The sequence below is a fragment of the Xyrauchen texanus genome, chromosome 3 (assembly GCF_025860055.1).
Source record: "Xyrauchen texanus isolate HMW12.3.18 chromosome 3, RBS_HiC_50CHRs, whole genome shotgun sequence".
Taxonomy (NCBI): Eukaryota; Metazoa; Chordata; class Actinopteri; order Cypriniformes; family Catostomidae; genus Xyrauchen; species Xyrauchen texanus.
Genome location: NC_068278.1, coordinates 5,555,225 through 5,572,844, shown reverse-complemented (window position 1 = coordinate 5,572,844; position 17,620 = coordinate 5,555,225). Strand labels below are relative to the sequence as shown.

General features: G+C 37.9%; 1 protein-coding gene across 3 annotated transcripts in view; it reads left to right on the top strand.

The window, feature by feature from the left end:
* The first annotated feature begins 2,697 nt into the window (after positions 1-2,697).
* The window catches only part of clip1a (CAP-GLY domain containing linker protein 1a), a 45,750-nt gene continuing 30,827 nt past the window's right edge, over positions 2,698-17,620 (top strand). For all 3 annotated transcript variants that reach the window (XM_052109595.1, XM_052109585.1, XM_052109594.1), the window contains exons 1-7: positions 2,698-2,927; positions 3,365-3,864; positions 7,471-7,595; positions 9,324-9,540; positions 11,888-12,085; positions 13,793-13,896; positions 14,306-14,366. In XM_052109595.1, the coding sequence (XP_051965555.1) occupies positions 2,837-2,927; positions 3,365-3,864; positions 7,471-7,595; positions 9,324-9,540; positions 11,888-12,085; positions 13,793-13,896; positions 14,306-14,366 (1,296 nt within the window). In that variant the 5' untranslated portion in view covers positions 2,698-2,836. The remainder of the gene's footprint in view (positions 2,928-3,364; positions 3,865-7,470; positions 7,596-9,323; positions 9,541-11,887; positions 12,086-13,792; positions 13,897-14,305; positions 14,367-17,620) is intronic.

The window sequence follows — 17,620 nt, the reverse complement described above, 5'->3', positions numbered from 1 at the left end:
GATGTGTTTAAAGATTGAGTATTAAACTATATTTAACTTGACACAGGGACCTACTCATTTTATTTTTATGACAAAACACACACTAGATGCGACAAGCATGTCTGACGCGGGTCGTATGGTCTTTACCTCACAAATATTTAATTAACAACAAGGTTAAGGAGGTGTCACCGTTTTTGGGAATGTGCCCACGCTGTAGTATTTTGGAGAATTTTGTTTGTACATCTATTTTAACTAGTTTTTCTTTGCTTTATAAAAATGTTTTATTTGTTTTTCACAGTTTTGATAACTTAAATTAATATTTTCTGATTAATCAGTTTATTTATTTTTTATACATGAGTGTAAATTTGTGTTTTTGTAAAATATATCTGTAGTATTGTGTACTATGTATACCCCTGGCTTGTTTCTAAAAGAAAAAATGTCTGACGCAGGTGCACATTGACGGGTCCTTAAAAAAAACACACACACACACACACACACACACACACACACACACACACACACACACACACACACACACACACACACATATACACACTCACCTAAAGGATTATTAGGAACACCTGTTCAATTTCTCATTAATGCAATTATCTAATCAACCAATCACATGGCAGTTTCTTCAATGCATTTAGGGGTGTGGTCCTGGTCAAGACAATCTCCTGAACTCCAAACTGAATGTCAGAATGGGAAAGAAAGGTGATTTAAGCAATTTTGAGCGTGGCATGGTTGTTGGTGCCAGACGGGCCGGTCTGGGTATTTCACAATCTGCTCAGTTACTGGGATTTTCACGCACAACCATTTCTAGGGTTTACAAAGAATGGTGTGAAAAGGGAAAAACATCCAGTATGCGGCAGTCCTGTGGGCGAAAATGCCTTGTTGATGCTAGAGGTCAGAGGAGAATGGGCCGACTGATTCAAGCTGATAGAAGAGCAACTTTGCCTGAAGTAATCACTCGTTACAACCGAGGTATGCAGCAAAGCATTTGTGAAGCCACAACACGCACAACCTTGAGGCGGATGGGCTACAACAGCAGAAGACCCCACTGGGTACCACTCATCTCCACTAGAAATAGGAAAAAGAGGCTCCAATTTGCAAGAGCTCACCAAAATTGGACAGTTGAAGACTGGAAAAATGTTGCCTGGTCTGATGAGTCTCGATTTCTGTTGAGACATTCAGATGGTAGAGTCAGAATTTGGCATAAACAGAATGAGAACATGGATCCATCATGCCTTGTTACCACTGTGCAGGCTGGTGGTGGTGTAATGGTGTGGGGGATGTTTTCTTGGCACACTTTAGGCCCCTTAGTGCCAATTGGGCATCGTTTAAATGCCACGGCCTACCTGAGCATTGTTTCTGACCATGTCCATCCCTTTATGGCCACCATGTACCCATACATACACACACTCACCTAAAGGATTATTAGGAACACCATACTAATACTGTGTTTGACCCCCTTTCGCCTTCAGAACTGCCTTAATTCTACGTGGCATTGATTCAACAAGGTGCTGAAAGCATTCTTTAGAAATGTTGGCCCATATTGATAGGATGGCATCTTGCAGTTGATGGAGACATCCAGGGCACAAAGCTCCCGTTCCACCACATCCCAAAGATGCTCTATTGGGTTGAGATCTGGTGACTGTGGGGACCATTTTAGTACAGTGAACTCATTGTCATGTTCAAGAAACCAATTTGAAATGATTCGAGCTTTGTGACATGGTGCATTATCCTGCTGGAAGTAGCCATCAGAGGATGGGTACATGGTGGCCATAAAGGGATGGACATGGTCAGAAACAATGCTCAGGTAGGCCGTGGCATTTAAACGATGCCCAATTGGCACTAAGGGGCCTAAAGTGTGCCAAGAAAACATCCCCCACACCATTACACCACCACCACCAGCCTGCACAGTGGTAACAAGGCATGATGGATCCATGTTCTCATTCTGTTTATGCCAAATTCTGACTCTACCATCTGAATGTCTCAACAGAAATCGAGACTCATCAGACCAGGCAACATTTTTACAGTCTTCAACTGTCCAATTTTGGTGAGCTCTTGCAAATTGTAGCCTCTTTTTCCTATTTGTAGTGGAGATGAGTGGTACCCGGTGGGGTCTTCTGCTGTTGTAGCCCATCCGCCTCAAGGTTGTGCTTGAGAGAGAGGATGCCGCCCCCTTCTCTGTAATATCTTTATTTAGTTTTAATATCTTTTTTTAGTTTTCAGATGCATTACACTTGCATGTTGTCAAAAGTCTGGTGAGTTAAAACAAAAATGTACTAGCCAATGGTGATTTATTCTCCAACGTGTCCGTAGAGGTTTGATTGTCATTAGTGGGCCCATTGTGTTTTCTAGGTGGCTATTAAATTCTTGAAAGTTCAGCTAGTAACCTTTTCAAATGAAAGGACATGTTTTTCCTGAGAACGGGCCTCTAATATTTTAATGAGTGCATTTAGCTTTATACAATTGACTCTTTATTTTTCAAACTTACAAAAATGCTACATTTATTTAATTTGGTATTGCATTTTGATCACATTCTCATGAACTTCCATTCCACCAGGGTCTGTGGAAATCTTGCTGTACCCTTTCAACAACAAAATGCCAAAGAAACAAAGCTTCTTTGCATGTCACAAAAATAGAGACAGAAAGACACATTCCTGAACTGATTAAGTGTGCTGACTCTGACTCTTTTCTTTATCTCCACAGACCTTTACTTGCTGCACCCCTTTCTCTCTCACTTATATTTTTCTTCATGTTACTCGTGAAGCCTCCAGTCATCTTGAGCGGAGTCAATGTTTCTTGAAGAGGTAAAGCTCAGTTACAGACAGACAGCCGTTTCGCAGCAACCATGAGCACAACAAAGACCAGCGGACTCAAAGCGCCCAGCAAGATTGGCAGACCAACCAGTGCTGTGGCCACAAAGATGCCTCTCACTACAGGTTTGGCCCTCCAAGTAAATTTGTACTTGCAATATTTTAATTGGCCCCACCACAAAAATTATATATTTTACATTACCCTATTTTTATGTTACATCAAATAATTTTTGATTTGCAACAATAGCTAGAAATTATCATGTGTGATGTAATATAAAATTGACAGCAAGTTATTAACAAAAGCCATTTTGCCAGCCTCATATATGTTAGCCAGCTAGATAACTTTACCTTGGTGACAAATTTAAATCACAATTTCGTTTAAATTTGCTATAAGGTTTAAAAATAAAATTATATGAAAACAACCCTGATAGGGCACGTTACAGGTCTGTAAACTGGCTAGAACTTTCAAACTGGTGGCTGGTGCTATTTTTATTGTTGAGGTGAGTAGTAGTATGTTATTCCAAGCACAGTCTTTTTATTTATTTATTTTTCATTTGGAACAGCTCCTCCTAAAACAACTCAAAGTGACAAGACCTCTGCTGAAGCCCAAGATGCAGAAGAGCAGTTCAACATTGGGGATCGAGTCTGGGTGAATGGCAACAAGCCAGGTGTCATTCAGTTTCTAGGAGAGACCCAGTTTGCTCCGGGTCAGTGGGCAGGCGTGGTGCTGGATGAGCCAATCGGAAAAAATGATGGCTCTGTCTCGGGAGTGCGCTATTTTCAGTGTGATGCATTGAAGGGTATATTCACACGCCCCTCCAAACTTTCACACACAGAAGGTGAGGCAAATGGGACAACAACAGCTCCCCCATCCCGTGCTGCTTCACCCACCCCGTCCACTGCATCAGTATCTGCTTCTGCCAAGAAACCAGCCTCACCCACTAAAACAGCCACACCGGCCTCAGACCTTGTGCGGTCCAAGAGTGAATCTGTGTCCAATCTGTCAGAAACTGGTTCTGTGAAGAAAGCGGAACGAGAGCTGAAGATTAATGATCGAGTGCTGGTGAGAATGTTTAAACATCTGTATAAAAGATGCATTATACTGGGATGTTTATACTAAGTACATAACTCTTCTCAACATTGACTGGAATGCTTTACCTTCACCCCACATAGCACATGTTCATCACACAGACGTCTGTTTGATGTGTGTGTTAACATCTGGAAGACATATTTTTTTACCTTACTCATCTGCAATGTCAATAGTTATGTCTCGGATGTCAATAAGATATTCAGCAGATGTCTTTGAGATGTTTATGATTTAGAATGAGATGTACATGTGCTATCTGGGGTCTAAATATTTTAATTGTTCGTGATACAAGTGTTGAACTGAGATTGTCTAATGTGCTAGTTAGCACCAAAACATCACATGCAATTGAAACGGCACTTCCATCGACCACACGGAACACCCTTGCAACTGCCTATCAATTGTCTTGCGACCACCCAGAACACCCTACGAACCACCCAGAATACACTAGCAACCGTCTAGCAATGCCCTAGCAACCACTCAGAACATCATAGCAACTGCCTAGCAACACCCTAGCAACCACCCAGAACACCTTTGCAACCACCTAGCAATGTCCTAGCAACCACCCAGGACACCCTTAGAACGACCTAGCAACCACAAGAACACCCTAGCAACACCCTTGTGACCACCTAGAACACCTTAGCAATCGCCCAACAATGACTTAACAATGTCCTAATGACCACCTAGAACACCATAGCGATACCCTTGTGACAACTCCGAACAACCTAGCAACCATATCTATCTATCTCTCTCATTCTCTCTCTCCCTCTCAGACCAGGCTTTTACAAGCCAACCTAAAGTTTATCCACAAACTTTTTTTTTTATCTAATATAGTATATCACTTCATAGTCTAATTAATTTAATATTACTATAATTCATGAATTTTAGTATTTAGACATGAATCTCATTGCATTATTCATGCAGTCGTAATCGCTTTATAAATGCATTTATGCCTGCTCTGAGCAGCATTGAACGGTCTGTGTAAATACACTTAAATGCCAATTCAGGTGGAGCTTCTGTGCCACGTTTACGTCTAAAGATGGCTTACTTCACTTTGAAAACTCATACACTACATTTTACTACTATTTATGCATCTTGAAAACACATGAACCCAATTACGGCGATTATTCTGATTACCTGAAGTCTTGAAAAAGACAGCTGACATATGCCTGTAGTTATTAGAATTGTTGGTCAAGTAAACTTATTAGGAATATCCACTGTTTTGTACTATTCTGTGCATGTCCAAAACAAATTAATTTTGTGTACAACAAGATCCAGGTAGATGCGGAAATTCCAATAATCAAAGGGAGAGAGGAGGAGACACAATTTTCACAGACAATAAAAAATGAACATTAAATCAATTTACAGAATTAAGTTTTTTTTCTTCTTTTTTTACAGTTTATTATTATTATTTTACAATTTACAGTCTTTTGCAGTGTTAATTTTCACAGTTATATATTCGTTTTAGTCATTGAAATATGTATTGTATTGGCCCACATAAAATGTCTAAGTGTTTTCTTGGACTACAACCTAAAAAGAACAAGCCCAATGCAGTTACAAGTTTGTGAAGATTTATTTTAACTAGGGCTGCCAATTTAACGCGTTAATTCAGTGCGAGAAATGCAAGCTTATAGTACCACCTGTTTACTCCAGAGGGCAGTAAGTGAAACTTCAGCTGCGTGGCAATGAGCAGTTTATACAGTGAAGAAAAACACCCTTGTGCAGCAGAACAACACAAACATGCGTTACGTTCTTCCATTCCAAACACTTGATGGCGCAAATCTGAACTAAGGGATCTCAATATGTGTCCTAAGTATTAAACTATATTAAACTTTATATATATTAGGGCTGTCAATCGATTACCATTTTTAATTGAATTAATTACATGGTGTCCCGATAAATGAATCACGATTAATCGCATATACAAATATTTGCTGAGAAAGCCCCTCATATAACAATATTTCAATATATAAAGATTATACATATTTATATCAATATATACATGGTTATCTTTAAATATAAAAAAAATTAAATAAAAAAATTATTATGAGGGCTTGTTTAAGAGCAATCTACACCTGCGTCAGACATGCTTGTGTAGCGTCTCGGGTGCGTTGCATCATAAACAACATTTTTAGTTCACTGTTTCAAGTTAAATATAGTTTAATACTCAATCTTTAAACACATCTTGAGATCCCTTAGTTCGCATAATTTGCTCTCCTTCAAGTGTTTTGAATGCAAGAATATAACGTATGTTTGCGTTGTTCTGCCTACTGAAGTGTTTTCTTCACTATAAACTGTGCGTTGCTCATACTGCTGAAATTGCACTTACTGCCCTCTGGAGTAAGCAGGTGGTACTACAAGCTTGCATTTCACAGGAATCTTCCTTATTATGGTGCGATTAATTGCGTTAATTTTAACGCGTCATTTTCTTGTCAAATGAATCGCACTGAATTAACGCGTTAAATCGACAGCCCTAATAAATATATAATTTTTACATTTTTAAATATAACCATGTATAATTATTTCATCATTATATATTGAATTATTATTATATGTGGGACTTTCTCAGCAAATATTTGTATATGCAATTAATCACGATTAATTAATCGGGACACCATGTAATTCATTCGATTAAAATTTGTAATCGATTGACAGCCCTAATTTTAACTTGAATCGCAATTATTATGCATCCTCTGTCATAACTATGGAGAAAAGGAGATTAGTGCCAGCTGAAAGACAAAACAAAAAACATATTTGTCTATACTAGGCTAAGAGCAGACATATCTATCTTCAGAGAACTGAAAATAAAGAGGCAGAACCTAAACAAAGTCTTTCTGGCACTCTCTGCCCACCCTATTCTATACTTACAGAGATAGAAATACACGGGCTGTGGCACTCACAAAATCACAGCAATAAGAGGCATTTTACAACGGTTTATAACGGAGCAATGCAGTCTTTGCCTTACGAAAGTTATGTCCATTGAAAAACACTCTTAGAAGCATTTGGAGGTTCAGTATGTTTTCCATTTAATTTTTTTTAATTTGTTATAAAACAAATTGCATAACGCTTTTCACAACACACATCTTTTCAAAGCGGCTTTACTAAAAAATATGCTATAACAGAAGCTGAAGCTGTGATGTCTTAAAGTCATCATTGTGTGTTTTGATAAAAAAGGTGATTGTGGATTGAGCAGAGAATGTACGTGTGTATGGACGAATGTACATAGTTTTAATTAACTGGCAATTAACTTTTAACTGGTTCGTTCCCTTCTAGTCAGAATATGTAACTTAATCAGAAATGTATTCACATAAAGCCATTGTGCTTCAGATCTTCAAAGCGCTGATTATTTAAATGGAATACATACAACGCAGAATAGCGTTGAATAGTTTCACGTCACTTCATTTGAAAGATTCTGCAAGTAGGCATTGGAATAGAATAGTGATTCTCAACCAGGACCGTGCATACCAAAAGTAAGGTCTGTGTTTATCAAGGTATTCCAAATAAAGGACATAGTCCTATGAGCACTCTTTAGGTTACAGGGGTCCAAATTATTATTATTTTTTTCTTCCCTTCACATACTTTTAGGTCGCTGGCTCGAAAGCTGGTGTAGTGCGCTTCTTGGGTGAAACAGATTTTGCCAAGGGTGAGTGGTGTGGTGTAGAGTTGGATGAGCCCTTGGGAAAAAATGATGGTGCTGTGGCTGGAACCAGGTACATTTCCATGACTGAAGAAGTGTTAAGCACTTTTCTTTCATACTGGATGTTTATTGCGGTGGTTCTCAAGTTGTTTTGCTTTGGAACATTTAGGTGGTTTTCTACCCAACACAGTACCAAAATTGTTTGTCATTTAAAAATGAACAAATTTGTACTTACATTTGTACATTATACTTGATTTAATATCAACAATGAACAGCATAGGGCCAACAATAAGCAGCATAGGGCCAACAATAAGATTTGAGTTTCTAAATGTCTTTTGAATTTCAGTGGTTTCATGCTCTCGGCAGCCAACAATTCACTGCACAAAAACGCATTGAGGTTGGCACAAACCATGTTTATCCTCGCTGCAGGTGAACCCATATTTAACATTGCCTGGGTTGTATTTTATAAATTTTTTGAGGGCATGATATAAGGGCATGTCACACAACCAGTTCTAATTTGGTTAGCTTCTTTCAAGTGACCGATGTCTTTGTGTGATTCTCAAAAACGTGTCAAGAAAATGTCCTGGTCCCCCAAAATCAAAGAAAAAATACGAAATAATATTTTGCATGTAGAAAAAGGAAGCCGATTTTTAGCGCCATTACGAGTTTTTTATTCTTTTTGTGACTGTTATACACATTTTCCCCCCCTAATTCTCATTACCGTGATGCGCGAAAAAGATGGGCATTTGATATTCTCATTACAGTCAAACTGTCACGGTAATGAGAATCATCATTGAAAACAATGGAGATAGTAAAAGTAAAATGGCTGGATGCATTCACAATGCAAAAAATCTTAATGGTTCTAAATATACAGTACTGTGCAAAAGGTTTAGGCACTTGTGAAAAACTTAAGGATGTCTTCAAAACTAATGCCATAAATATTATTATTATTTTTTTATTTTTTTTTATCAATTAACATCATACAAAGTCCAGTAAACATATAAAAAAAAAAGCTAAATTAATATTTGGTGTGACCAACTTTGCCTTCAAAACAGCACCAATTCTCCTAGGTACACCTGGACACTGTTTTTCTTGGTTGTTGGCAGATAGGATGTTCCAAGCTTCTTTGAGAATTCGCCACAGGTCTCCTCTATTTAGGCTGTCTCAATTGCTTCTGTCTTTTAATGAAATACCAGACTCGATGTTCAGTGGGGGGCTCTGTGGGGGTCATGCCATCTGTTGCAGGGCACCCTGTTCTTCTATTCTATTTGCAAAAGGAATGTTTGGTAGTCTAAAATGTATTTCTTGATGACACACTAAAGCTGAAGATATACGTAAATAACCTTCTTTAAGACAAATGTGTTTTGTTTTGTAAGACTTTTTCACAGTACTGTAGTCTTCATTGTTTTATGCAAAATTATATATTTTTTAATTTGGGGTTAAATATGACCTGGACATTTCCTTCACAAAATACTGTTCATTTAACTGAATGCACGACCATTGCCAACAACAAAAGATGTGGGAAGCTTTTGCTCCACCATTTTAAAAGTTGATTTATTTCATCTATTTATTTTGCTATCCTAACTATGCATGATTATATGTTTAATTTATTTAATTTATTATTTGCATTTAGCATTGTTTTTTTTTCCCCCTGACCCATCAGACCTGCGACTCATTTTCTGGTCGATACCCACAGCTGAGAACCACTGCTTTACTGGATACAAGGCAATTTATAAAGACCGTCTAGAGTTTAATGTGTATGATGGCCAAATGCATAAATATAATGTGTATGTATCATCAGGTATTTCCAGTGTCAGCCCAAGTATGGTCTTTTTGCACCCGTGCACAAGGTGACTCGTATAGGTTTTCCCTCCACTACTCCAGCCAAGGCCAAGACTTCCGTGCGAAAGACTGTGACCACACCAGCAGGATTGAAACGCAGCCCTAGTGCCTCTTCCATCAGCTCCATGAGCTCTGTGGCTTCGTCTGCCAGCTGCAAGCCAAGTCGCACGGGACTGGTGAGATACATACATCCTCACATGCGTACTCATTCTTTCAACGCAGTTCTTTCAGCACAGCATCTCTCTGGTGCATGTGCCATTTAAGCCGTGCATACGTACACTGATGAGCCAAAACATTGTGGACCGCCTGCCTAATATGCTGTTGGTCCTTCATGTGCATCCAAAACAGCACCAACCTGCCAAGGCATGTACTCTACAAGACCCCTGAAGGTGTCCTGTGGTATCTGGCACCAAGACATTAGCAGCAGATACTTCAAGTCCAGAAGTTGCAAGGTGGAGCCGCTGTGGATCGGACTTGTTGTTCCAGCACATCCCACAGATGCTCAATCGGCTTGAGATCTGGGAAATTTGGATGTCAGGGCAACACCTTGAATTCTTCATGTTCCTCAAACCATTCCCAAAAAATGTGTGCTGTGTGGCAGGGCATATTATCCTGCTGAATGAGGCCACTGCCATCAGGGAATGCCATTGACATAAAGGGGTGTACCTGGCCCGCAACGATGTTTAGGTAGGTGGCACGTGTCAAATTGTCATCCACATGAATGGCTGACTCAGGGTTTCCCTGCAGAACATTGCCCAGAGCATCACACTCCCTCCAGTGACATGTCATCTTTCCACAGTGCATCCTGCTACCATCACTTCCCCAGAAATGACACCATTGTAGATGGCCGTCCATGTGAAAATGGGACGCATCAGACCCAGGCGACCTTCTGCCACTGCTCCAAGGTCCAGTTTCGACACTCGTATGCCCATTGTTGGCACTTTCGATGGTGGACAGGACTCATAATGGACACACTGACCAGTCTTCGGCTACACAGACCCATATGCAGCTGGCTGCAGTGCGTTGTGACACATTCCTCCCGTAACCATCATAAAAAGTTTCTGTGACTTGTGCCATAGTAGACCTTCTGTCGATTCTGACCTGACGGGATAGCCTTTGTTACGCATCAATGAGTCTTGGTGCTCAAACACTATGTCGCCAGTTTGTGGTTTGTCCCTCCTCGGTCCACTGTCAATAAACACTGCTGACCGGGAACACCCCATAAGCCTTGCCATTTCAGAGATGCTCTGACCCAGTCATCTGGCTACAACAATTTGGGCCTTGTCAAAGTTGCACTGGTCTTTACTGCTGCCCATTTCTCCTGCATTCAACACGTTGACTGTGAGAACATCTAATCTATCCAGACATTAACATGTGGCATTGTTAGAAGATTATCAACGTTATTCGCTTCACCTTTGAGTGGTCATAATATTTTGGCTCATCAGTGTATGTGCTTGGTTGGTAAAACAATTTGTAAACTTTTTGTTGGACCGTACTATAACTTCTGTTCCTGGGTTTAGCAAGATGTTAGAAATTCTTCTAAAAACGTTCTTTTGAAAGTTTTCAGTGCCTGTTCATGCTTGTCATACAAATTTAGCTGCTGTTTTTTTTTTTTCATTTACATTATCACTTCTCCTAAAATAACCTGTCCTCAGACCATATCTGGGGTGTGCCCTTTGAGTCATCTTGGCTGAATGCCACTTCTAAGGAGAGTAATCGTCTCCATTTATAGACAGTTTGCCTAACTGAGGACAGATAAATATCTAAGCTCTTCAAGATAACTTTGTAACACTTTTCAGCTTTGTGCAAAGCAACAATTATTTTCTGGCCATTGTATATGAAAACTCATATATATTCAGGATTTTATTTATTTATAATTTTCCAAATTGTCGATTCTGACCTGACGGGATAGCCTTTGTTACGCATCAATGAGTCTTGGTGCTCAAACACTATGTCGCCAGTTTGTGGTTTGTCCTCTTTGTAGCTAGCAAAATATTAAATTAAAAAAAATATATAAACTAAATGGCTTCTGCATTTAAAACATGCCTTTGCAAAATATCACACATGGTTATTTTGCAAACACAGTAAGGTTTTCTGTCTGACTGGTGGCAATTGAATAGATTATAAAACCATCCATTGTTCTCAATTCATTTATTCATCAAAGTGAACGTTAGATTTGTATATTTATAATAAATATTTGACTTGAAAGTACACATTATTTTGGCCCGTGTTGAGTGATAAGCAAGGAAAGAAAACACAGGAGGTTTGCACCCAACCTTTGTTGAATACCACTGTACATGTTTAACTGATGTATATGCGAAATAATTTCTTTTCACATAAACCTTTTATATTTGCAATTTTGTCCCGGAACTAAAATCAGTGAACGTTTTATTTTATTTTTTTTACATTTCTTTGCTTGAAGTTGATTTAATCACATGTTACTTGAAGGTATTTTAATATAGTATAGTAGAGAGAGTATCTTATGTTCTATTTGGAAATATTTGTGGAATTTTCTCTCTGAAGCTGACAGAGACGTCGTCGAGGTACTCACGCAAGATCTCCGGCACTACTGCACTTCAGGAGGCCCTGAAGGAGAAGCAGCAACATATAGAACAGCTCCTCGCTGAGCGTGACCTGGAGCGAGCTGAGGTTACCAAGGCAACCAGCCATGTGGGCGAAGTGGAGCAGGAGCTTACGTTGCTAAGAGAAGGCCAGGAGCAGGTTAGGGCCCAATTATGCTCTGCCTTTTTCCATCTTCTCTATTTTATTTTATATTTTATTTTATTTATTCTGCATTTAAAATGTTTAAGGCTCCTGCATCTTTACAGTGATCATAGTGAATATAAATAAAGGCACACTATATTTTAGACTAGTTCTTGTTGAGATTCTTGTTGCGCACAGGGTCCAAAAGTTAAATTTGTAAAGTGCCGTGTGTCAAGTAAAAAATTACTTCCATAACACTGGAAAGTCTCATTACAATTGACGACACGTTATAAAATAATCAATTTTAATCAAGATGCGAGTTCATGCATTAAATCTTAATTAACCAACAACAGCTTTAAATGATTTTCAAGCATGAATGAGTGTACAGCACTTCTTTCGCACGGCTTGCACCCAGACCATAAAGATTAATCAGCTCTGGTGGAAGACAGCTGTTGGACCTTCAGATGATGAGTTCATATCTCTTTCTCTGTGAGTTAACGAAGCCCAACTTGAAACACACAAGGCACACGTGTTTACAGTGCACCATGTCTCTCACAATATATGACTGAAATGACGGCACGGGTTTGCCGAAAATATGGTTGAGAGTCCTGAAATTTTGCAAGTGTCGGTTCGATTCTAAAATGAATCACTCTTGTAAATAACCGACCTGCATGTGAACGTTACCTCATTAACCCTTTAAAGCCCGACATGTGAAAGAATTGTCATAAAATGCATTTTTTTACATTAAAATGTTTTAAGGACCATTTGACAAACTATAAAAATAAATCATAAAAAAAATAAAAAACTTCCCTTTTTTATTTCATTTATGTATCATATTTGATTTTGAGGCTTTATCCTCATTATCCTCCTGAGGCCATGCGATACATTTTTTTTTTTTGTTGGACATTTGATATTTAAGTTTTTCTTGGCCCATACATGCTACAGTGGTAAAAAAAATGTCAGATTTTTTCAAAACTCTGGGAATTGTTTTTTTTTTTTCTTTTTCTGGTTGGAATGAATGTAATGTAATGGTGATTTGAGAGATATATCGCAAAAGCCTTTTGTATCATATTTGATACATGTGTTTCAATGGGGGTTTTTCAATAAAATAATATTCAAAATTTTAACCAAGTGTAAGTTGTAAAGTCATTTTATTTTATTTTTATCTCCTTTTCTCCCAATTTGGAATGCCCAATTCCCACTACTTAGTAGGTCCTCTTGGTGGCGCTGTTACTCCCCTCAATTCTGAGACCGCTTGTGCATGACACCGTGGAGACTACGCATGTGGAGGCTCATGCTACCCTCCACGATCCACGCACAACATAACCACATGCCCCATTGAGAGCCAGAACCACTAATTGCGACCACTAGGAGGTTACCCCATGTGACTCTACCCTCCCTAGCAACCGGTTGCTTACGAGACCTGGCACTTAGTCACTCGGCACACCCTGGATTTGAACTCGCGACTCCAGGGGTGGCCAGCATATAGTCATTTTAAAATATCAGTGTCAATATAAACATTGCTGTCATAAGAAAATATATATATTTAAATGAATTAATTAAAATATTGGTACTTATGGGAAATATTTATGGCCGATACATTTTCTCAATTCACTCAGTTCAGTTAGTCTGTGCAGTGTGTTACAATCTTGGCCAAATATTATTGAAGTAATTTTGAAGTATTTCAATATTCCATATTATTCTCAGTAGTTTTGTTTTGTTTAGTATGTAGTGGAGATGGAGGCCAAAATGGACCAGTTGCGAGCACTGGTGGAGGCCGCAGACAAAGACAAGGTGGAGCTGCTGAATCAGCTGGAAGAGGAGAAGAGGTACTATATCATAACATACACAAAGACATATTCATCAAGACTATGACTAAACTTGCATGATACTGTATTTGTAATGATGTTGATAAAATAATTACTGTCCAGATGGGAAGGTGGAGGACCCACAACCATGAAATGTCAATACAAATTGTAATATGTAATTGTATTGTTGTAATATTGTAATATGACAAATAGTAAATGAACAGTTTGGGATTTTTAGATAATTTCCCTCTTTTTAAGTAGGCCCTTTTATTAGCTAGCAACACGAGAGAAACAAAATGGCTTCTGCATTCTGTAATATGCAAAATAGGGGTATTTTATATATCAAAGTGAATGCTTAATTTGCCAATAATTATGATAAATATTTAATATGACTCTATCGAAGGTAATAATTTTTTTTTGCCACAAACAGGAAGGTGGAGGACCTGCAGTTTCGGGTGGAGGAAGCTTGTATTACCAAAGGAGATTTGGAGGTATTTAAAGATTTTGGCTCTAAAATTATATAATTTTAAGCCATGCACTACACACTTACTGTACATGTGTCAGCCTGACTGGCCCCAAGTACGATTTGGCTTTAGGCCACCTGCCTTTTCACTGTTAAATTCCCTTTAATCGGGTAACGAAAGCTGTACAATAGCACTTTTAGTGTCTTATTTTTGCATGCTAAATTGACTTGACATTATTTAAACCATCATTATTATCCATTTAAACACATACTTTCTATCTTTTTGAAAATTTAATGAAAACTATTATACCTGATGGTATCCTGATGGTTATCTAATGGAAAAGCAATTATACTTCATGGTAATCTAATGAAGGAGAGGTATATTGGCATATTTTCCTCTAACCCATAGTGATAATGTATGAGACAAAACAAAATAATCTAACATTAATAATTAGACATAACATGTTTAACAAAATTATTTGTTGTGAGAAATTTGAGTAATATGCCCAAGTGGTTTTCGCCTCCTTTAATCAGGAATGCATGCGGATATTTGTTCCAAAACTGTTCTAAACTGTGCTGGCATGGGAAGGTAAAAAATGACATTGTTCCTATGTCTTTCATTATGAAACGAGTCCCTTTTACGATTCCCTTGTGGTAAATAGGTGCCAGTATACTACGTAGTTGAGGAGCATTGCCCTACAATTTAACTTGCATGTTCATTTAAAAGTGATTTACACATTGGCACAAGATGTTGCCCTGCCCCCTTGCTCAATCCTACATCCCCGTCCCAAATGGATTCTTCAAATCATTTAGATTACAGTCATCCCAAGGGTGTACAAGAAATCTACATCTCCCAACAATTGTTACTGATGGTTTCATTGATTCCTTTTGAATTGTTCTAATTGACCACTAACTTAAAATATAATTACACTTAACTGATCATGCATGCAGCTCATCTATAACAACTCTGTTTTATCGAAAAGACACTTAACATGCTAAATGTAATGTATAGCAAAAATGTGATGTTAACGATAAAAATGAAAATGAAAAATGAGTGTTACTGTATCTTTTTCTGTCTTGTTCTATTTGCAAATCAAGTTTTCTTTGAGTTTAATAATTATGTCCACCCCTCTTTATCATACATTCATTGTTCAGTTTGCATTTAGTTTGCTACTTATTCAGAATTAATTATTAGACCATTTTCATCCTTTCAAATTTCCGACACTATAAGTAGATTTGTGCAATTCCTATACATTTTATTTTTTTTTTCTTTTTTATATTTCTTTTTGGCTTAAGATTGCAACTGCTCTTGTTTTTCTTTTTAGTATTTTAAGCTTTTGATGCATATTCATCATTAAGACAATCATGGTGGATTTTTTCACACTTTATCAAGTATGGCATTTTCTGAAGTTTTAGGTTATAAGCTATTGGTTGACAATAGAATCCGAGCCACCGTTATCGCTACTCTTGTCATGCACCTTTTTTTGATACAGGACGCTATAGATGGTTAAATAGATGTAAAAAAGAAAAGATCAAACATATTTCAGTATGCAATTAAGACTAAGAAAGGACCAGTTGCAATTCATTATGCAGATTTTACAGATATGTCATTGCTGTTCGATTTAATCTTTACAATTTTTTTTTTTTTACAAAAACCAAAGACTGACATTATCTACAAAACAAAGTTTGATTGAAGACAGTATATATGATGGCTTTGAGTGAGAAACAGATAAAAATGTAAAACTACAGCTACACTGTTAAATTTTTTAACATTAATGTTATTAATGAGAGAGTGCAACAAAAATCCATCTTCCATACCATGTCTTTACCCAAATACACTTTGATAAACCTATAATCGTGATGTGTATTTTAGAGTCAGGACGGATTTTGCGGGAAATTGCAAATATACGTTATTCACCCGAGTGAGTTCACGTCATAGCCGTACACCGAGAAAATAAGCTCTAGCTACTGTAGCGCGTGTGTGGGAGTAACTGAACCTGAAAGTTTGTCGTCACAACGAACAAGAAAAATTGGCCATGTATCATTCAAAACGGCAAACCTCCGAGGAATCACCGGTTGTAAAAACAAAGAAACCCTGAACAGAGCAGAGTCTACAAGCAAAAAGGGAAAGCTTCCATAATAAAACCCAAATCAGCATGACTAGTGTGACTTGTTAGAGGTGGCGACAACTGAAAGGATTTAAAAGCGACCCAGAGATAGCTTTTTCTTACTCAGCAGGTAAGATATTTTATTGATATTTATGTATAGATGTGTAAACACACACACACACACACACACACACACACACACACACACGTGTGTAGTGATTTAGATGTGACTACTAGTGAAATAAAATATTTATACTGTAATCGGTGCAGAACTTTTCACTTGCTAGCACACGTGTTTTATTTTTCTTTTTAACAGCATTTGTGTCTTGAAATGATGTTGACCACTGGTTGGTAACAATGACAATATATAAATTAGTTACTGCCGTGGTCTGTTTGGCCAGAATATCCTGCAGTTATAAAAACTTTATAATTTTGACCTTATCAGACTAGCAATCGTTATGTCCAATGTTAACGAACGTTGAATAACTTTTGTTACGTAATTTATGTCAAAACAACAGCATAAGATATGGCACTTACCTGCTCAGATTACATGTTTTCGGATATCCGTTTTTGTTGTTCTTTTTGTTATTTATTTGTCCATTCACTCAGATAAAATGTCCTGTATCCATGTGTAAACCAGTGCCTTGAACCACATTCATCCTTGCTGAGGAGCAGAGCCTAAGCACAACTTGCGTCATTACCAAAACAATGTTTGTCCGCAAGATGCATGCAGTTTTATTTTTTAACCGCTAGAGGGACAGTAGCTTTAAAAAAAAAAACAATTTCCTTATTCAATATAAATCTTGACATCTGGCCCAATGGAAATGAAGCACGGGTTTGCCAGGTCTTCAATCCCGGTAGTCAATAAAATGTTGCATTTTCATTTGTTAGTGTTTATTATCAACCTTTTGCCAACCAAAATACATTTTAAAAGTATCCAATCTTCGACCTGTCATTTTAAGTCACGTCTGCGTTTTCAAAACAGCCAAACTGGGTTTGAAAACCACAAATCTTACAACACTGTCTGGTTTGTGTACAGCAAGCTTGGTTGGTGAATTTGGTTGTAAAATACGGTTGTTGATCGAACTTTATGTTTGACTGGGATTAACAGATTGGGATTAAAGACTGAGAGGAGTGACAACCGTATTTTGCTGCAGAGAGTGTACATGGCCTA